This window comes from Glycine soja, chromosome 12, assembly GCF_004193775.1.
Source record: "Glycine soja cultivar W05 chromosome 12, ASM419377v2, whole genome shotgun sequence".
NCBI lineage: Eukaryota > Viridiplantae > Streptophyta > Magnoliopsida > Fabales > Fabaceae > Glycine > Glycine soja.
In genome coordinates this window covers 39,817,367-39,839,010 of record NC_041013.1, presented here as the reverse complement: position 1 = coordinate 39,839,010, position 21,644 = coordinate 39,817,367, and the positions used below count along the sequence as shown (strand labels likewise).

Below are 21,644 nucleotides of genomic sequence, written 5' to 3'. Positions count from 1 at the left end.
TCAAGATTAAAATATACAAACTATATAATCATTGTAAGATATTTTGTGATTTTTTAAGTACTGTAACATAGAGTAGAATTTATTATTTCTTAATTAACTTTGTTCATTTTAATGTTAGTGACATTTTTTTATAAGAAATATCAAAAATTACAAAATGATGTTTAAATAATATTATTTTGCATAGTAATTAATTATTATATTGTATTTAATGTTGATTGAAACAATTAAATATTTAACAAAAATACTTAAAAACCAAAAAACAAATCAAATTTAATAACTTCTTAATTTTTATTTTTATTTTACTTAGACTTTTAGAACACATGTCTATATAATGATATCTGCATGGAAATATAATTTTCAAATGTATATAAAATTATAAATATACACTATGACTTTATTTCTAGGAAAATTATTAATAATATATTCAACAACTAATAATTGCAAATTAGTTTATTATATACTGAGATACTTTATTTTTAACCTTGAATTATTTTCATTTATTTATTATATTAACTTACAATAATTTAATATTTTATATTTTTCAAAAAAAAATCTTAAATGAATTATATTATGCTAATTATTATTTTCTTCCATCTATTTTATTATCTCTATTCCAAGTATTACAACATTATTTAATGATTGACTCAAAATTATAAATATATATATTTTTTACTTTGTTTCTATGTGATTTATTTTTTATGCAAAGGATAGTGTTTTTTTATAGTATAATTTAATAACTAATAATTATAAATTATTATTATTATATAATGATTGCTTCTACATTTTATCTGAATTTATTTTAATTTATTTTAATTCCATTAAATTAAAGTCATTTAATTTTTATAATTTTCAATTTTACTATTTCTGTTTTCATAAATATATACTATTATTTTAAGTATTATTTCCTTTAAATTATTTTATTACAACTATTACAATTCTATATCATTACTTTATTGAGTAATAATATTATCAGTTTTAACTTTTCTTTTGCATCATTAATTTTATCATTGTTTAATTCCATAATGGTTTTGCTACTTCTATTATATTAAATATGATTTTATATTAGTTTGACTATTATAGTATTGTTTTAATATATTATTTGATGTTGACTGTTATAATATTGTTTTACTATTATCTTTGACTTTTTTAGTTATTTATTTTGAATCTTTTTTATTGCATAAATAACTTTCAAAGTAGTTTAAATAGAGATACAGTCAAAGGAAATTTTTATTATTTTCTTAGAAGAACAAATAATTATTATCATCATAAAATAATACTTTAATTTTCATTAAAAATAAAAAATAATATAAGGTAAATCTAAAAATAATTTTAATTTTTAACAAATGAAATGATTAAAATATAAAACAATAATGATTTTAAGACGTAGGACTTGAATTTAAGACCATTATTTTGGTTACGTTTGAATATATTTTTTGTGTAACCAAGGAGATATATCAAATTTCTTATTTGACATCTAACTACTTTCACTTCCACCAAATGGTCCTATCTTGGGATAAAGTGCACCTATTGTATAAATATAACATAACAATTTTGTATACCTAAAACTTTAATTTAAGGTAACTAATTAAGTTACAATAACAACTCCATGCCAATTAGGATTAATTTGTTTAAATTTTAAAAATATTTATAAAAAGTTTTTTTAAGAATGAGGTAGGAGTTGCTTCTAAAAAATACAACTTTTTTTAAAACAAAAAAAAATAGTTTTAGACAAACACAAAAAATATTACTTATTTTATTAAAATATGTGTTTTTTTTATAAAAAAAAATCCTTTAACAAACAGACCCTTAATCCACAAACTCAAAGATATATTATTATTTAAATTTATAACAATAATAAAGACAACATCTCATTTTTTGTTTATATATTTTAAGTTTAATAAATATATATTGACAAAAGAAAATTTTACACTGTGAACTAATTATAAACTACATTTGGTATAACATTTAAGATATTTATTGTAAGAATTAATAAACTTATCATATGGTAATATGTAATTATATAATTGTAAAAATATCTGACAGTATCAATATTTTCTATTTTCTATTTAATTTTTTAAAAAATAAATAGTATTATAAAAAAATATTATGTATAAAAATTGTTTTATTTCCTTATAAACAGTTCTCAAAAATAAGAAAAAAAAGCTTATTAGCAGTAGTTCCTAATACAGTGTGCCATAATATGTTGCATTGTCCATTCAAAACCTATCAATCCCTTAAAATAATTAAGTGTAAAATATGTTTTTAATTCTTGTAAAATTTTATAAATTTGATTCGTTTTTAGTGCTAAATGTTTTTCTTGTTTTACATTTCTTTCCTCTAACTTGGAAATATTTCATGTTTGGTGTTCAAAATAGGTTTAACATTAATGAGAAATGAAGGTTATAAACAGGAAAAACTATACTCTAAAGACCACACAAGAGTGAAATATTTCTAAATTAGAAAAATAAAAATAGGATAAAAAATCATAAGACTAAAACCAAATTTAGAAATTTTGAAAGAGACCCAAAATATATTTTACTTAATAATTAAATATATTAATTTCTCAAAAGTTCATTTAATGTGTTTTTTTAATTTATTTATAAATCAGATAATAGTTTCATGTTATCATAGACTCCACTAAAGGTAGAAAATTTGGTTTCTTGACGAAATTTAATTTTTAATAAAATTAGTAGATATTTTAGATTAATATTATGATGATAAAAAAAAATATTTTGTCATATTTATAATTCTTCTTTTCCCCTTCAAATCAGTGTGTAGTGGACTAGTAGTCAAGTTCACAACTCAACTATTCTAGCTCATGTATCTGGGCTACTCAATAACCCATGCTTCATGAGTTCATGCCATACCATGGCAATGCCCAATTAAGTCACTTCTTTCATTTTATAATTATTTTATAATGTGACCTATCCTAATGACTAAATCTGAAATATCCCGAATGTTTTTTTTTTCATGGTATTGATATCAATTAATTTTGTTAGAGATAATGATTAATTTTTATCCGTTATTTTATATCCAAAAATTAATCATCATTTAAATCCTAAATTACTTAATTAAACTAGATGATTAGATTGTTTTGATTTGGTTGTCATTTTTCTTTTGAAAAATCCCATCTAATCCTGAATCCCTAATTACTTTAAATCTAAATATATTCTAAAAAAGAAAAACTCGACCCCTGTCCACCTTTACCACCGCCCTCTAAGGGAGATCAAACAAGAAAAACAACGGCACATGCTACCACATCTCAGTGGAAGACCACTTTAGATTTTTGCACGTACATGATACTTTAAAAACATAAATACTTGTCGGTTGTCAATGTCTTATTAATATTTTATAATTCCTCCGTTTTAATATATAAGACCCAATAACTATCAACAAGTAACTTGTCTCATGGGTTCCATCCTTAAGCAATATCTTGAATTCTAGTTTTTTTATAGAAAAAATATGATGAGGAGGAGTCACTAAAGATAACTAATCAGATTTTTTAATATAAATTAGTCATCAATAAAATTAATGAATATTTTATATCAATTTTATAATGATAAAAAATAAGACCCAATAATTTAATTCATCAAGCTTAGAAAAAAGTTATTTTAATGTATAATAATAAATTTATTTTAAATTCATAATTTTTTTCAAAATTATCATTATAATTAATATTCCTCTCTTCTAATTATTTACCAATGCATTCTTTCCTTTAAATTGTAGTTTAAAAATTATTAATTCAAGAAACATTATAGAGTGAATCTTATAAAAATGAACAAACATAATTTCAAACTTAATTTTATAAATAAGAACAAAAGAAGTAAATAATAAAAATATTATTTAGGTCATTAACAGTTTATTTGTAAAAAAAAAGGTCATTAATGATTTATAATAAGCAATTTTGTATAGAGCAAATTACAACAACTTCCCTTTAGATATACTCTAATTACACATGCATTCCTTCCTCTTTTTTTCACCCTACACAAAACTGCCTAACTTTTGCATCCTCATTGAACAAGTCTCCCCTATATTCCAAAAGTGTTAGTTTCATTAACATAACAGTGCATGTGATTAGTACATGATCTTTCAATTATTTTTTGTTCCCAAAATGTCTCCACCCCTTACGGATGACCATGAGTAAGGTCTGCATAGGGTCTTATGGTTAGGTATGAGAATGAAATCTGTATCCGTGGGTATCTATTTAAGTCTCAATTTTGACGAAAAATATTCAAGTTGACCGGATATGAAGTCGAGTTCAGTGATTATCTAACTTTTTTAATCAGGGTTGGGGACGGAGATGTCACTACCCATCCCATACACATTCTCATATCCACCCCGATGATGAAATCATTAAAATTTTATTAATTATTTGTTAATTTTATTTTATAATTTTTACATAATTTAAGATTCTTTTCTTGAAGATTTTTGTAGACAAATGTACTACAATGAATTGATTGATATATAAGTAATTAAAAATAAATGTATTACAATCAATTTATTTTTTTTAAATCAGATTTTTAATATAACTTTTTTGCAAAAAAAAAAAAAAAACTTTTTTATGAATCTGAACTAGGGACATAGATACTTGATACCCAATGAGTATAAGGATGAGATAACAAATTTTAACTAGTCAGATATTGGGGACATGTATGAGTATATGTTGGGGAGTTAGGGTCGGGAATTTGGGAGACAATATCCATCCCCGACCCATTCCGTTGTTATATCTACTTATAATACCTGTCTTCGTACCTACGTTTAAAAATAATAATACCTATAGCCAATCCACACCTGCTGGATTAACAATTTTAATTTCCATTACAGTATCCATTAGGTGCCTATAAACCCATATCTACACCCATGACCTGCACTTTACTTGTATATAAGGTTAATAATAATAAATCAATAAAAAAAATTAATTAAAACAATTACTATAATTATAGTAAAAAATCATTCTCAAATAATTCAAACATAACATCAAAAATATATATACATAATATTAAAAATAAATATAATATTAGTTCATTTAAACTCAAGTCATAAATAAATAAAATTACAAAAATAATCATGTAACATAGTAATTATTAAATGTTATAATTGTTTAACAAAAATTCTAACTAAATATTTAGTATTTTCTACTATCTCATAATAATATTTGTTCGAGATTAGAAATTTAAAAAATTAATTATTTTTTGCGACAAATTACCCACACATTAATATGTGTGGGGTAAGACGGGTTTGGTATTATAGTACTAGTACCTGCACGTAATCCCCATATTACATGTAATTATCTACCTCGAATACGGATATTTTTTTACGTATACCTGTAGAAGTTAAGTTCATTTTATCATCCCTACCACCCACCTTTGTGTGATTCCATTTTTTGGAAAATAAGAAGCCGATGAAAAAATTAAAAGAAGGGAAAAAAGCACTTCAGCAATTAGGATGTTTCCAATTATCTTGTATCTTCAAGCTTTCGATCCAGTACTGACACAAACTATACAATTCTTTCCCCTCTAGTTCTTCAAAGAGCTTCCTAAATAATCTTTATAGTTATAATTTTTTTTTTTTCTGAAACAACCTAAAGAAATTATTCAATTAACGAGATAAGCACATTTGAAATTTAAGGGAAACAATTACCAACAACAATTCAAGGCAACAGGAACAACATTTCTAACTTAATCAATTTATATGAATGAAGAACAAAACAAATGCTCACAAAACCAAAAAGCTACGATCTTGCTCACCTCTGGGCAACAACCCCATCACGTTGCCCTCCGCACTACTTGTCGTTGTTGCCTTCCATCAGCAGCTCCCTAGTGGATGAGAATTGAAATCAGGGTTAGGTCTCTGTTGGAAATAGAGGAGAGGGACATTTTTGGATTTACAATAAAAGTTCAATCGTTGACCAGCAGTGTTAGAGGAGGAGAGACTAAAGTAATGTGAAAAAAGAGAGATAGTGTTTATATAATCAATAAAACTGTTTACATTTTAAGAATAGTAATTAATTATTTCCTAAAAATCCCTTCTCCATATTTATTATCGTCAACTTTCAAAGTTTTTGCTAGATTAGGTGAAATTAATTTAAAAAAGATTTCTTTTTTGAAGATAATCAATTTAAAGAAGAAGTGAAACTTACATAATCTTTACTATTACTATTAGAGATAAAAGTGTGAATACAGGACAAAGTAGTAGTCGCTGTTTGAACGCCGGTATTCAAATTTCAACCAGGAAAAAGTTGGTGTGGAATAAAAAGCGCTTATGTATCAAAAGGACGCGTAACGAGAGAAAAGTTACAAGAGCAACCCATCCTTGATGACATCAAGATAATTAGACCGTTGATTATATATACTCGTGTCATTAATACGTTTGACTATTTAATATCCATTGGTTCATGACTTTGTTCTATAGTGTATGATGCTCAGCACCGCAGAGGATTAGAAGCCCCTGACGTTGAACTTCGTGCGTGGCGCTTCCACTGTGTACAAAAGGGCACTCACTTCCCGCCGTTTCAGTCATAAAACCGAACCTAGGCACAAAATCCATTCACTCTTCATAAATAGAGAAAGAAAAGAGAGCGGAAAACACTGTTTTCACTGACCAATTATCTTCGTCTCTCTCTCTCTCTCTCTCGATTCTTCGAAACCCTGCTTCGATCGGAAACCCTAACTTTCACTTACGTCCGTCAATGGAGCTTCGTTCTCGTCGACGCCTCTCCAATCCTTCAGTTTCCGGTACTCGCAATCTTTCCGATTGTTTTTTTTTTTCTTTTTCTTTCCGTTTCACAACTTTTTTGTTTGTTTTACTCTATGATTTGGATGCAGACATTACTCTTGTTCTTGTTCGTTAATTGAATCTATTTTGTTTTTTTTATTGCGCTTTTCTTTTTTTTGTTTTACGTGAAATGTGTGTGTGTGTGTGAATAGTTTGAGCGTCGTGGAAGATTTGAAAACAAGAAGAGTGGAGTGCGATGTTAACGGTTAATTGTGTTGTTGAAGCCACTGAGTGTTGTGGTTTACCGGTTACGTTTCGTTTTTTATTTCATTTTACCAAACAAGGTATTAACATTGTGGGTGTGAATTGGAAAAGCAGGAAAGGAGCAACAGCCTGGCGATGATGCTGTTGGGGGAGACGAAACAACTACTGGCAAGGGAAGTAACAATAAAGATAAAGGTGTTGCTGTTACATCTTCAGATTCAGATATAGTTTCTGGTCCTGATTCTGATTATGATTTCGAAGGTAAATTTTCTACTCTATGGTTTTAAACTCGGAATGTTTTCATTTTATGGCATTCTATGTGGCTTGGCTGCAAGATTTGGGATTTATGCTTCCTTGCATCCTGTATTTTGAAGCAAAAGGATGTTTGAGGATCTGACTTGAGGAAATTTTAAGATCTAGTGTGTGTCGATATGTATGATTTTGGTTTAAACTTCGTTATTGGACTAGGGATGAGAAGAAAGATGTAGAGTGAAATGGCTTGGAGATCTATTTTTACCTTTAATCTTTGGAAGAACTTAGAAACCTAATTTTACTGCAGATTTTTAACTGTGAATTTTGTCCTGGTGGTATGTCTGAAAATTAAAAAAAATTCCTTATAGATGAAGAGTTTGGTCGGGGCTCTTTACCTGACTTGAATCAAGATCCTTTTTCAAGCATTAGTGTTTCTAGTGGAGAAGATTATGCTTCTGATTCATCTGATGGTGGCAAGACTTCGTCCAAAAGGGGAAAGACACTGCTGTCCAGAGGGAAAAGAAAAAGTTTCAACACAGAATATGGGGATCCGAGTGATGTGGTTAGAGTGGCGGAGTACAAAGAAGATGATGCTCAATTTGCAATGTTTCAGCAACTATCAGTTCCCTCTGTTTCTAAGGGTAATAAGAAGAGGAAATATTCAAGAAAAGGAAGAAAAGGAGATTCAAAGCCAGTATTGTTGTGGAATGCATGGGAAGAGGAGCAAGAGAAATGGATTGATCGGCATATGTTAGAAGATGTTGACTCAGATCATCAGAGTGAGGTAATGAATGAAACTGCTGAGGCGCCCTCTGATCTGACTATGCCTTTACTTAGATATCAAAAAGAATGGTTAGCCTGGGGTTTGAAACAGGAAAGTTCTGCGAGTAAAGGTGGAATACTTGCAGATGAAATGGGAATGGGGAAGACTGTTCAAGCAATTGCTCTTGTCCTTGCCAAACGTGAATTCGAACAAAGTTGTGAACCAGATCAATCCATACCATGTTCTTCCAGCCTGAAGCCTGCGATCAAAGGAACACTTGTCATATGTCCTGTGGTTGCTGTCACTCAGTGGGTTAGTGAGATTGATCGCTTTACTTTAAAAGGAAACACCAAGGTGCTGATTTATCATGGGGCAAATAGAGGGAGGAGTGGGAATCGGTTTGCAGATTATGATTTTGTGATAACTACATACTCTGTTGTTGAGAGTGAGTACAGGAAGCATATGTTGCCTCCAAAAGAGAGATGCCCATATTGTGGAAAATTATATTTGCCGAATAAGTTGATATATCATCAGAACTATTATTGTGGTCCTGATGCTGTTAGAACAGAAAAACAATCAAAGCAAGCTAAGAAAAAGAAAAGAGAAGTTACCCAAGGGAAGACCAAGAAATGTGACAGTAAGAAGATGTCAAGGAGTTCTAACAAGAAAAAGGAAGAGGAATTGTGGATGGATGAAGAAGATTTAGATGCACCTGTGTGTAGCGATAGGTCAATTCTTCATGCTGTGAAATGGCAGCGGATCATATTGGATGAGGTCAGTTGTAATAATAGATTAGGTGTTTTATATCTTTCCATTGTTTTTATCAGTATCACTTTCTGTATTTCTATAAACCCAAGTTTCCTTTCTTGTTTGACTATAGCCAGTACTTATTCATTGAGAAAATTAAATAAAGAAAAGAATGAATTATAGCTCAAACTAGTTCTTATGACTTTAATTGATATTGTTTACATTATTGAGGGTATGAGTTATGGAGTAATGGTGGTAAATTTTTAATTTACTATAATTGGTTCACGCTTCTATTTTATTGACCGGTTTCTCTTTGTCAGGCACACTATATAAAATCTAGACATTGTAACACTGCTAAAGCAGTTCTTGCTTTGGAGTCTACCTACAAATGGGCATTAAGTGGCACTCCCCTTCAGAACCGAGTTGGGGAACTGTATTCTCTGGTAATTTTGCAGTTTTTTCACTCACTTTTTGCTGAAAATTTGTAACGTATCAGGTTTGTATTTTAAAATATTTTAATTGCAATTCTTTGTATGCAGATACGGTTCCTGCAAATAACTCCTTATTCCTATTACTTGTGCAAGGACTGTGACTGCAGGATTCTTGATCATAGGTATGATAATTCATTACATCAATGAAGCTGTGTGGAATAGTAGGCACTAGTCGTGCATATGGACTTGATGATTGATATATAAATCAATCATTAATTTTTTTATTATCTTTTTACCTATCTTGGATGTATGGAATATTTCATTCTTTCCTCATGTTATTTTTGTCAATTAGAAAGCTGTTTCAATGATTTCATGCAGAGCCTATTCTCTAGTGACTGCCACTCATTTGGAACAGTTTTTTTTAGGAGAATATATTGCTATACCTATAAGCAGTTTAGTGTCTTCCATAACATTGGGTTCTTTAGACTGATTTCAAATATTGTACCATCATGCTTATTTGTTGTTTGCATGTGTGTTATAGTATAATGGGGTGTAGATTTTGTTATGCCCATTTCTTTCTGATTTCTTTTGGTAAGTTAATAAAAGAAGATTCTAGATATGGATGAGGTGGCTACTGGCTAGTATCATATTATATAGTCTAGGAGAGTTATCATTGTAATAACATACATGCACTTTAGCATACATGCACTTGTCATCATACATTTCCAAAATGGTTGTGTTCGTCTTCAATTGTTAATTATGTGTTTATTATGTTGATGCCTTTGTACAGCACTAAAGAATGTTCAGTCTGCTCCCACAGTTCTGTGCGGCATTTCTGTTGGTGGAATAAAGTAAGTTCTGCAGTTTGTTAGTCCTTTTTTGTCTTCTTGTTAAAGGGGAGATACAAAGTGGAACCAAATCTGCATACTGCAACTCTGTGAACAGCGTTTCAGCTGATATGTTTATGTTTTTTACTATTTTTTTTAATCTTGATTAGTATGTTGCCGGTCCAATTCAATCTTATGGAAATGGTGATGCTGGGAAAAGAGCTATGATATTGCTTAAACACAAAGTTTTGAAGAACATTGTATTAAGGCGCACTAAAATAGGCCGGGCCGCCGATCTTGCACTTCCACCAAGAATTGTAAGTTGTTTTCTATGTGGTTGTGTGGTCAATTTCAAATATTGAAAGAATGCATGCTTATTCGTATACATTCTTGCAGGTTTCATTGAGAAGGGATTGCTTGGATATTAAAGAGCAAGATTATTATGAATCATTATACAATGAAAGTCAGGCACAATTTAATACGTATGTCACATTCTTTTTCTTAATGAAAACATTGTAAAGCATATTCTTCTTCATAGCAAAAAGCTATTGGTAGGTAGGAATTCCAGGACCTAATCACATTATTCATGAAAAGATCTTGAAAGTAAAATTAATCATCTGTAGTCATGCCTTTTTGTTAACATAGGTAGTCTGATAAATCAAAACTTTGTAGGTCTTAGTGTTCCATTTGAAAATTTTAGCCAAACATATGGCTAGTTGTGTTTGTTTTACCTTACCTTGCCCATCTATTCTGATTTGGCCATGCACAATTTCAATAGTTGTGTGCTAAGACTTTTATTATTTAATGATTACATTTATCCTGGCTTGGTTTCATTGATATCTTTTCTTATTTACAGATATATTGAAGCAAATACTCTGATGAATAATTATGCACATATATTTGACCTCCTCACACGATTGCGTCAGGTGATTGTTCTATTGGAAATAAAACATTTTTTTCTGCGATCCATCTTTTCTCTTTCAAGTTTGTTGACGAAGATCTTATATATGATCATGAACATGTTGAAAATATTGGCCTTATATGTAATCATTTCAAACTCAAATAACATATAACTTTAAAATCTTGTGAAAAAAACTTTTATATTACTGCTGTTAGTAAATTTTTGTGCACATCATAATGACCAGCTAAAAAATTGTTGTGGGATACTTTCCTTTTAAAACCAAATAATTTGTTTGAAGCTTCTTATCAGATATTTTAAGTAGTGCAGCCTTTGCCTTTGATGTAAGAACTGGGCAGTTTCCCTTATTTGCTAAAACATTCCAGATTTATATTTTTTTTTTGGAATTGTCCATATTTGTATTTTACTCAAGCTTAAATGTACAGGCAGTTGATCATCCATACCTTGTGGTATACTCTCAAAGTGCAGCATCAAGAAGTGGAGTTATGACAAATAATGGCACTGTTGAACAAGTTTGTGGCATTTGCCATGAGCCAGTTGAAGATGTTGTGGTAAGTTTTTTTTTTTTTTTTTTACTTTTTGTTAAACTGTTTTTCTGATTGAATTGTTTCAATTATTTTCTTCGTTTTCGATCTAGTTATATGTTTCCGAAAACAGTTTTTTAGCTAATTTTAGTGTGTTAAGTATCTAGTCATTATTGTTTCAGGTTACCACCTGTGAGCATGCATTTTGCAAGGCATGCTTGATAGACTTCTCTGCTTCCTTGGGACGAGTTTCATGCCCCACATGCTCTAATTTACTTACTGTTGATTTAACATTCAACAAGGATGTTGGGGATCAGGCTAATAAAACAACAATTAAGGGTTTCAGATCTTCAAGCATTTTGAATAGAATTTGCCTTGAGAACTTTCAGACAAGCACTAAAATAGAAGCTTTGGTATGTAGCACAAAGTAGTTAGTCACATGTTTTCTGTTTTTTCCATGGGTCTAAAAGTATGAGTAGTTCAGCTAGCTTTTGGTTTCTTTAGTCAATGCTTTTCTTTTAGGTAGTGTTTGCTAAAATTACACTTGGGTGCATTTGAGATGAAAATTTAAAAAATTGATGTGGGTCCCACACCTTTACACACTACTTTAATTCAAATACTTCACCTTTTTTCATCTCAATTCACTTTCACGCCTCTTTCATTCCTTTAAATTAAACGCTATCTTAAGTTTTCTAAAGCTTTAGTTTTAGAGTGATAATGGGGACATTGTGATGGATGAGGAATTGAGGATTATACAGGCATGCCAAATTGTTTGAGGACAACTATTAAAAAATGTTGATAAATGGAGTTTGACAATCTGTAAAGGTTGAAATGTATTGTGTATTCTTGGAAATTCAAATGAAGCTGGTTTGATAGGACCAAAATAGTTAGTAAATATGATTTTTAGCTTCTTAAAAATTCTCATAACTAGCATATTTACTGAAAATTGATAAGAAGGTGAACATTGAGAATTTTGTTGTTGCTTGGGAGGAAAAGGGAAGATGTGAGAAACTAACATTAGGCTAAATATTAAGCTGAACAAATGCTATAGCTGTGAATAAAAATAATGCTATTAATTAGTTCTTTACTTCAATATCTTCTGTTCTATGCTTACCCTTTATTATCTTGCTTGACTTCTACCTGAATGAGTTGAATGGTTGTAGAGGGAAGAAATAAGATTCATGGTTGAAAGGGACGGCTCTGCCAAAGGGATTGTTTTTAGCCAATTCACATCATTCTTGGATCTTATAAACTACTCTTTGCACAAGGTAATTTAATTGTCAGTTTCTGTTTGATTAATACCCTCAAAATGCATTGGGATGATATGTTTGTGCTTGTTGCAGTCTGGAGTATCTTGTGTTCAGTTGAATGGAAGCATGTCATTGGCTGCTCGGGATGCTGCCATTAAGAGATTCACTGAAGATCCAGACTGCAAAATTTTTCTCATGAGCTTGAAGGCTGGGGGTGTTGCACTCAATTTGACAGTAGCTTCACATGTAAGCAATCCTATTTTTAATTTTTGTCAGTCTTTTGGTATTCTGCAGTTTGGAATTTTTAAATTGTTGACAAATACGCTTGTTATTTACGTCTTGCGTTGAATTTTTAAGAGGATAAGGCTTCTATTTCTTAAATCAGTTCATCTCTTTAACATTGGTTGAATTCACCTCCAATCTTCATAGGAGCTGCTTTGATTTGAAAATGAAAATAGTTGTGCCTAAATTTGCTTGCAATTAAGCTATATGACTTATTATATCCTCATTAATGTTTTTGTGGCAAACATTTTTTTTCATCTCTCAACATTGTTAAGCTTTAGTTGGTTAATTGCGGCCTTGTTTCTTGGTCATGGTCAGGTCTTCCTTATGGACCCTTGGTGGAACCCTGCTGTGGAGCGCCAGGCTCAAGACAGAATTCACCGAATAGGGCAATATAAGCCTATAAGGTTTTAGTTCTTGTTCTCTAGCACTTTCAAATTAGAACAATTAGGAAATGGAAAAGTAGAGTTAAAAATACAGGTTGGTCCTTTCTTCATGATCTGACACTTCTTATATGCACAGAATTGTGAGGTTTGTCATCGAGAACACAATCGAGGAGAGAATTCTGAAACTGCAAGAGAAGAAGGAACTAGTGTTTGAAGGGTAAGTGAGATCACTGATGTATGAACAGGGTTGAAAGATGCTGAGCATCTTGTGTTACGTTGACTTTGTTTTATCTTTTCCCTCAACAGGACTATAGGTGGCTCTTCTGATGCTCTGGGGAAATTGACAGAGGCAGACTTGAGATTTTTATTTGTTACCTAAGCAGGCTTTGTTATCTCGACCAGAAATTTCTCGATGCTTCTGGTCATTCATTTCTCGATTTTTTTTTTATATATATAGAAAAAAGCATTAGCTGTAAATTATTGGCCCACCGTAGTTGCCTCAGCCAAAGAAACCCAGCACTGTGCTGTTGAATAGCGGGATTTTGAAGCTTCAGGTTTTCTATTTCAATCGTGGAATGTCAACTATTAATTTTTTGACAATATAGTAAACTTCATGCGAGATATAAAGCTCTCTCTCTCTCTCTCTCTCTCGTTTTATGGTTTGTTGGAGAATACAGAACAAGCCACAACTCACAAGGTAGATATTACTACCGTTACGGAGTAGAAAGGTGTTGGTCGAATAGGTCTTTGTATTCATTTGGTCGTTTTAGCATTTTATCATTATTTCTAAACTTGGTTATGTTATTATTTTAGAATTTCTTAGCAATTGCATATTTTGTTACTTCTAATAATACCTTTACATGGAGTAGTTAATTATTTTATAGTAGAGTATTGCTAATGACTTTTGACTTTTACAAAGTACTCTATGTAACATTAGTTTTTAGTGAATTTTGCATTGAATTAGTTGGAAGTAATAGTATTTTAGTCCAAATTAATATAAATGTCCAAACTAAATCATGGGTGAGATTTATTAAATGAGGAACGAGATTTGTATTATATTTTTTAGGAAATTTTAATTAATAATTGTGTATTAGATGGTGTATTGTTATTTCTAAAATGGTAGCTATGTAGGTTAATTTTTCAGGTTGTTATTTTGTTGTTTCATGAGAATTGCTAGCAATATCTATATTGGATAGGGGTGTTTGTGGGTTTGTTTGAATCTATTTTGGTTAAATTTAAGATTCAATCTAATTAAATTTGATCGGTTTGATTTTTATATATATTTTTTAAATCCAACCCTTGGACCGGTGGATTAATCATTTAAGTTTTGATTTTTTTAAAAAAAATATTATGATTCATCAAAATATCCAATATAATTATTCATCAAAATAATTAACACAATTATTTCTTATAACTAGATTTGTTGAAATAAATAAATAAAATATGGTCCATTAATATTATAAATATGATAACAAAAATAAATATAAGAAGAAGTTCAATTTGATTTTAATCTAAATACTTAAATGACTCGATCTAAATTGTTTCGATCGGTTTGGATCAATTTAGGTTCGCGGTTAGACCCACTTATGAACATTTCTAATACTAATAAGGGACTCCCTAAAAGAATGTTAAAGTACTATGTGATCCTTTTTTTTTTAAAAAAAAAAGTTACACACTTTTTTCTTTTTTAAAAAAAGAAATGTTGAATTTGGTTTATCAAATTTCAATTGTATTAATTTAATTTTATAATTAAACGATGTTGAATTCCATAATCCATCCAATTTGATGCACGTAACAAAATAAAAAATAAATTAGGATATGAAATTAAGAAAAGAAAAAGTGCATGATTTTATGAAGCATAATAAATAGCAAGTAAATGGATGTGGAGTAAGAAAAGAGGAAGGTGGGAAGATGAGTGTTGACCGTTAGGCAATAAAGAGAGAAAAGGGAGGGAAATAAGGAAAACGCAGTATTGAATTGACGACTATACCCACCTCTACCGGCATTATGTCGACTCCTCCGAGTTGTGCTCTACACGCACATTAACACCGAACCCACGCGCTCAAATCTGAAATCTCACCCTCTTAATACCTCTCACTCCATTCTAGGGTTTTCATTCCCTTCGCACAATAACGGAGAAATAGAAAAAAAAAATGTTGCAGCTTCTGTACGCGGTGATATTCGGGGAAATGTTCGTGATCGCGAGCTTCCTCTTCAAAACTCCGGCGAGGAAGCTGGTCATCATCACATTGGATCGGGTCAAGCGCGGTCGCGGCCCCGTCGTCGTCAAGACCGTCGCCGCCACGCTGCTGGTGGTTCTCGCTTCCTCGCTCTACAGCATCGCCAAGATCCGGCGTCGGAACCTCGACGCTCCCGTCGTTAACCCCACCGACCAAGTACTCGTGTCCAAGCACATGCTCGAGGCTTCTCTTATGGGTAATCTAGTTTCTCTATCGTTTCTGTTAATTAGGGGAATATTCGATGCTCTCAAACTATGCACTATGCAATGATTTCAAATTCGAAGTCTATATCTGAAGAATGAATTGATGGTGACTGTGATACGCTAGGGCTAGAGCTTTGTGATATCATATTATTATTTACTTATTTTATAGTAAAAAAATAGAATAAAAAATCGTTTAAGCTATAAGTTTAATTTATTTTTGAAAGAGAAAGGTTATGCACTAAATTTTAGTGCCATCATTCAATCGTAAATCTTATGTATGTATGATATGTTTGTTGACTTTTAAAATATTAGTCTCAAATATTAATCTTATGTATGATTTCGTTTTTACACTGGCATTGAACTCTTTTTGAAATACTTGACTTTTCTATTATTAGTAAACATGAAATAAAATAATAGAGATAAGTGTATGCGTGTAAAGTGTTTCTAAATCCAGTAATACATTATTTACAAATGTTTGTTGACCTTTTCTCATGACTATTTTAAAATTCACACCAATAGATAGATTTCTAACTGCTTGACTGTGTAAAATTTATTAGTATATGAAAATTACACTCAAAGATTATTTTTTTTTCTCAAGTCAAACTACCATTAAACATATATTCCCTTTTTAGTTTAATTATCATACACTGTTAATGCATATGAAAAATTATTTTAGGAATATAAGAGTCAGTAATTTTTCCTCAGCGATCTGATTAGATGTCTAAATACTGTTACTCTGTCAATGCATTTTAATTAAATTCTTCATATTTTAAGGAAAAGATAATTATTTATCTACTATAAAATTGAACCAAATGCTCATTAAAAAATTGTCTTGTGAACCAAGTTATTTGATTTGAAGGGTTTCTTTCTTGTGTAATAGTTGCGGAATTTGATTTTTGACATATGATGATGTGGGCAGGGTTTGTGCTGTTCCTGTCTTTGATGATAGATAGATTGCACCATTACATCCGAGAACTTAGGTTACTAAGGAAGGCCATGGAGGCTGCTAAGAAACAGAGTCGGAGTTTCGAGGATGGTAAAAGTGTCAGTGCAGCAGAGCACAAGGCGTTGTTGGAAGAAAACGCCATGTTGAAGCCCAAAATTGAGAAACTGGAATCTGAGTGTGAGGTGGAAGCAAGCAAGGCTAAGGCCTTGGAAACCGAGGTGGAAGCTCTTAGAAAGCAATCTGAGGGGTTCCTTATGGAATATGATCGCCTCTTGGCAGACAATCAGAATCTTCGGAGTCAGTTGCAGGCTATTGACCACAGCTCTCCTCATTCTGTTAACAAAAAGAGCATGTGAAGGTTCAGATATGCAGAGCAATTTTCTCCTTTGATTCAGCTGTTTCTGCTTATACGAATGCTATTAGGCCATGTTTGGAGCATGTGATGAGGATAAAATAATAGAATGGGCTAATGGTGTAAAAATATGAAATGCTTGGTGTTATTAACATATAGACTTTTTGTGTATACAAATTTAAATTTATGAAGTTTCCCTTTTATGTAAAAAATAAAATCTCCCATGGTTTTTTCCCTCTTGATTGTCTCACGGCTAATTTGTGTAAATCATAGAAATCTGGTCAAGTTTCTTTGAACTTAAATTCTGATTGATGTAATTTTGTTTTTTGTTTTATGGCGGGGATGGGGCATTGCTCCATGGACAAGACGAACGGGAGTAATACAATTACAAAGTAACACTCAAAGAATGGGTTTATATAGCTTAAGATGGATTTGAGATTACTTTCATCGTTGCATACGCCTTAATCAGTGAACTCGGGACATAAAGGTTAATGTTCACGCAGTTTTGCAATCAAATTAATGGATCCAATTGAGTGAAAGATCAAAATTCAATCGGGGTATTATCATTAAAAAACGGTAGATTTCCTATGAACAAAGATAAACTTTCTTCTGTTTGAGACGATTGCATCAACTAGTTAGTTCATATCAACATATGGTCATATTCTAGTTTGAGTAAACTCCTGACAGCAAACAACGATGTAGAATTTCAACTTTCAGAGTAAGTATTTCAGCGCGTCCTAGATGCTGTTCTTCCTCTGCATGTTCCTGTCAATTTCCCTTCTGTAAGATCAAATAAAAGAAATATAACTGAAACAGAAAGAATTCAAGAAAAATGTGAAGATTGTCTTGGTGTCTCTGCTCTCAATACTTCTCACTTTTCTCAACACTAAACTTCGTCAAACACGAATAAAAAACCGTGAAGATTGTCTCGGTTTCAAGTTTTTGTCTTGGTCCATTGTCTTTGATTGAGGTGAATATTTGGACCCAAAATATGCTATTTTTTGTCAACAAACTTAGAGCATGTTGTCGTGTTGTTTACATGCATACATATCACCTAACCCTTCAAAAGCCAACCCAATTCAATGGAATTACCGCCGCATTATTAGATTTTTTATTATGTAAACTATATAATACATGAGACTTCATCATAGACTTTTTCCTTAATAAACTATTTACTGTTACACACGGTAAGTATTTTTTTGGCTAGAAACTCACAATGTTCGACAATACTTAAATCATATTCTACCTGTTCTTCCCGCATCTCTTTCTGCCAGTGGTTCAAAGTTGTTCTCTTTTCTTATACTTTTTCTATTGCGTAACCTTTCAAGAATCAAAAGCCTAGCTATATCAGGCACCTAGGCCTATAATTCCCATATCCATATCAAATTAACCATAACGGAGTATTTTTTTTTTTTTGAGAACCAATACTAAAGCAAATTTACAAAACAATTAAGCTCATGATGATTTGTGCGGATGGGCTTAAAAGAGGAAACGGCAAAGACAAATCCTATACAATTCTGAAGAACACTTGAGGCCTAAGTAGCATAGATGCTTCAGAAGGAGGGGCATCACAATAATGTGAATAGAATCCTCTAGGGGGGAAAGTGTGGATGGGGCTTTGACAACAGTACAACTTTATGGTAATAAACTAATCAATTCGAATTTTGAACGAAGCCAGTCCCTTGATTGACCAAAGTTACTTTACTAGTACAATTTTTGGTGGGACCTACTACTGTATTCTCTAACCATAAAAGATTAAAGTTTGAATTATATTTGGGGTGACTATGCTTTGGGCACTGAATATTCATTCATACAAGATAAATCAACCTAGAGCGCATTGACCAAATTTTGCGACTCCAAATTTATTTCAACATGCCATGTGTGTGCTATTTGTATTTGATGGATTAGTATTTATCATGATGTACTGGTTTTGACATTAACCCTCACCCACCTAACGTAATATTTGTTACATATTCGCTTAGCTTTTAAAACTACGACCTGTTTTATTATATAGGTTCGGTACGGTAGAGTAGAATTTGATCAGTAGTTTAACCTTCTAACTAATTTGAAGGCTTTGGAATTTTATTTTTAGACCTACCAAATACCGTTGACAGATAAAATAGTTGTCAAAATAGATGGCATAGCCACCAACACCAAGAGAGAGAGAGAGAGAGAACAGTCAGTAACTTTAGTTCCCATGCTTCATTTCTATTACACTCATTCAACCAACAAAAATAAAGATCAGAGAGGTTGAGACTTAAAACACAGAACCACCACCTGGGGCCTGCCATGCGTTGCATGCTCTATTTCTCTGCCTTTATTTAGTAATTTGTTTTTCAATTCACCTATTTCACCAAATGAAAAAAAAAGGTTCAGTTTTGCAAAGGGTTTTGGCAATTAAACCAAACGTGAAACGTGCCCACGAAACATAAATTGAAGTTAGGCCTGTGGCCGAGAAAGGCCATTGGACATTAATTGCAACACTGATATGTAATGTTTCTCCACACTGAAGGGAAGAAAAAAGGTTCTCCAATAGTTGAATTATAAAAAATCCAATGTTAATGGGAGAAGCTTCTCAGAATTGCCTCTCTCAAAATTGAAACTATCAACTACAACACTAACATCCCTACATTTATAATAATCATCACAAAAATAACCACTAATTCTACTATTAACATCCAAATCCAACCCATCACAACTTGAAGAAGCACCCGTTTCACTGCCTCTTGCTGTGATCCAATTTTCATCGTCCAATTCCCCAATTGGATCCCCTGAACACGAAGCAAGCCTTCTGATCCTACCTCTGGGAGAATCCTCAAAACTTTTAACCTGAACCACATTGGCAGAGGCAGAGACACACTCTACCTCTGCCTCTTCCATAGAATTCCAAAAGCCCTGCTCAAGAATACTTGTTGGAGAACACGAATTAGATTCCTGAATTTTCTTATCATTGGAACTGAATTCCCCAAGAAGCGGATGCTTCAGAAGCTGACCACAACTCCACCTCTCCTTAGGATTCCTCCTGAAACACTTCCCCAAGAAATCCTTTGCTTCCTCAGACAGAAAACAAGGAATCTCTGGAACATCATCGGAATATGCAACACGGTACAACACTGTGACAGGGTCTTCCACATTAGGCCATGGTGCAAAACCAGTGGCCATTTCAAGCACAGTGCACCCAAGTGCCCACACATCAGCAGGGTACCCCTGCTCCTCCCCACGCGCCACCTCCGGCGCCATGAACATCGGCGTGCCACCGATCACCGCCGAGGAATCATTCGCAAACTTGGCACATCCAAAGTCCCCAATCTTGGCCCCATCTTCACCAATCAAAATGTTGCCACCTTTAATATCGCAATGCACAACACCCTTATTGTGCAAGTACTGTAGCCCCTGCAGGACTTGTCGCGTGTAGTAAACGGTGGCCGGTTCGCTGAGGCGGCCACCGTGCCGGTGAATTTCCTGAGAGAGAGTACCAAAGGGCATGTACTCCATGAAGAGGTTGAACCAAAGGGTGTTGTTGTCCTCTGTTATGTTGCAGCCTTTGTAGGTAACTATGTGAGGAGAAAACAGAGAAGACAGAATCCTCTGTTCTCTCTGCAGCTGCTCTGAATTTGATAGTGTTAGCTCCGCCGACTTGACGGCCGCCACGGTGGAGGAGTGGGATGAGGTGGCGGTGTAAACGGTGGCCGATGACCCACGTCCTATGATGAAGCCTCTAGTCCACTCCATGTTTTGTGTTATGGCTTTGTCTCAGAGTGCAGAGTCTTCGGTTTGTAATTGCGGCCTTTATATAATACAAGGACACACTTCTGAGTTTGAGTTAAAAGGGTTTATTTTATGATTTTATTTGGTACGTGTATCAAATTTTACATATTCAATTAATCTGAAATTATAGTCATCAAAATTATTATATGTGTCTTGGAAAAAAATTATTATATGTTATTTTCTAGACTTCGGTATATTTATGTAAGATAATTATGTTCTGAGTAAGATAAAAGCGTCATGAGTGATAACACTCACATTTAATATAATTGCATACTAATTATCAAGTCTCAAGTTTAATATTACTAGTTAAGTTAAAACAAAAATGTTATGTTGGTTTTATAGGAATAAAAAATAATATTAATAGATTTATAACACTTATGGATCTTATTTAATCAACTTAATTTGATTCTTTTGATGGAAAGATATATTAACTGATTGGGGTATTCAAGATTACAAATTATTATATATTACACTTTTTTTACTGCTATTAAATATGACACTTTATTATGAGATAACTTTGTAAAAAATATTTATATTATAGCTACATATATTATTTATTATTATTTTATTGGTTGGTTTACTTAATTGGGGGAATGCTTCTCTCTCTTGTAAAGGTGAGTATCCCTTCCACGGGAGTATACAGACGTGGCCTAATTTGGGTGGCTGTGAGTTTTTAGTGGTGACGACTTGGTGAGGACAAGATGTTAGGATGAAGTCTTTGAGTGCGCTGGCCTGAATTAATACTTGGATTTGGAATTTATTTTGGTGATAAGGGA

At 32.1% G+C, this 21,644-nt stretch overlaps 3 protein-coding genes across 4 annotated transcripts; 2 read left to right on the top strand and 1 right to left on the bottom strand.

Moving 5' to 3' along the window:
* Positions 1-6,509: 6,509 nt before the first annotated feature.
* Positions 6,510-13,989, top strand: LOC114380037 (DNA repair protein RAD16-like). Of its 2 annotated transcripts, none has more exons than XM_028338940.1 (16): positions 6,510-6,734; positions 7,093-7,239; positions 7,599-8,767; positions 9,061-9,183; positions 9,280-9,353; positions 9,962-10,022; positions 10,169-10,315; positions 10,395-10,480; positions 10,855-10,924; positions 11,343-11,468; positions 11,624-11,854; positions 12,605-12,709; positions 12,785-12,937; positions 13,292-13,380; positions 13,496-13,576; positions 13,666-13,989. In XM_028338940.1, exons 1-16 carry the CDS (start codon positions 6,689-6,691, stop codon positions 13,736-13,738), a joined length of 2,781 nt encoding a protein of 926 aa, XP_028194741.1. In that variant the 5' UTR covers positions 6,510-6,688; the 3' UTR covers positions 13,739-13,989. The 2 variants fall into 2 exon arrangements, with proteins under 2 accessions (XP_028194741.1, XP_028194740.1); XM_028338939.1 differs by having other exon boundaries at positions 7,090-7,239.
* Positions 13,990-15,288: 1,299 nt separating this feature from the next.
* LOC114379090 (B-cell receptor-associated protein 31-like) lies at positions 15,289-17,343 on the top strand. The gene is made up of 2 exons (XM_028337652.1): positions 15,289-15,795; positions 16,722-17,343. The coding sequence occupies exons 1-2, from the start codon at positions 15,513-15,515 to the stop codon at positions 17,102-17,104; spliced, it is 666 nt and encodes a 221-aa protein (XP_028193453.1). The 5' UTR covers positions 15,289-15,512; the 3' UTR covers positions 17,105-17,343.
* A 2,246-nt stretch (positions 17,344-19,589) lies between these two features.
* LOC114379466 (mitogen-activated protein kinase kinase kinase 18-like) lies at positions 19,590-20,896 on the bottom strand. Its single transcript, XM_028338133.1, has one exon. The coding sequence runs from the start codon at positions 20,830-20,832 to the stop codon at positions 19,642-19,644; it is 1,191 nt and encodes a 396-aa protein (XP_028193934.1). The 5' UTR covers positions 20,833-20,896; the 3' UTR covers positions 19,590-19,641.
* Positions 20,897-21,644: the final 748 nt, after the last annotated feature.

Excerpts from the sequence above, each read along its gene's own strand:
- LOC114380037 (XM_028338939.1), top strand. The coding sequence starts at position 6,689 with ATGGAGCTTCGTTCTCGTCGACGCCTCTCCAATCCTTCAGTTTCCG. Across the intron at positions 11,855-12,604 it reads GCACTAAAATAGAAGCTTTG|AGGGAAGAAATAAGATTCAT; the intron begins GTATGTAGCACA and ends GAATGGTTGTAG. Across the intron at positions 12,710-12,784 it reads TAAACTACTCTTTGCACAAG|TCTGGAGTATCTTGTGTTCA; the intron begins GTAATTTAATTG and ends TGCTTGTTGCAG.
- LOC114379090 (XM_028337652.1), top strand. The coding sequence starts at position 15,513 with ATGTTGCAGCTTCTGTACGCGGTGATATTCGGGGAAATGTTCGTGATC. Across the intron at positions 15,796-16,721 it reads GCTCGAGGCTTCTCTTATGG|GGTTTGTGCTGTTCCTGTCT; the intron begins GTAATCTAGTTT and ends TGATGTGGGCAG.
- LOC114379466 (XM_028338133.1), bottom strand. The coding sequence starts at position 20,832 with ATGGAGTGGACTAGAGGCTTCATCATAGGACGTGGGTCATCGGCCACC.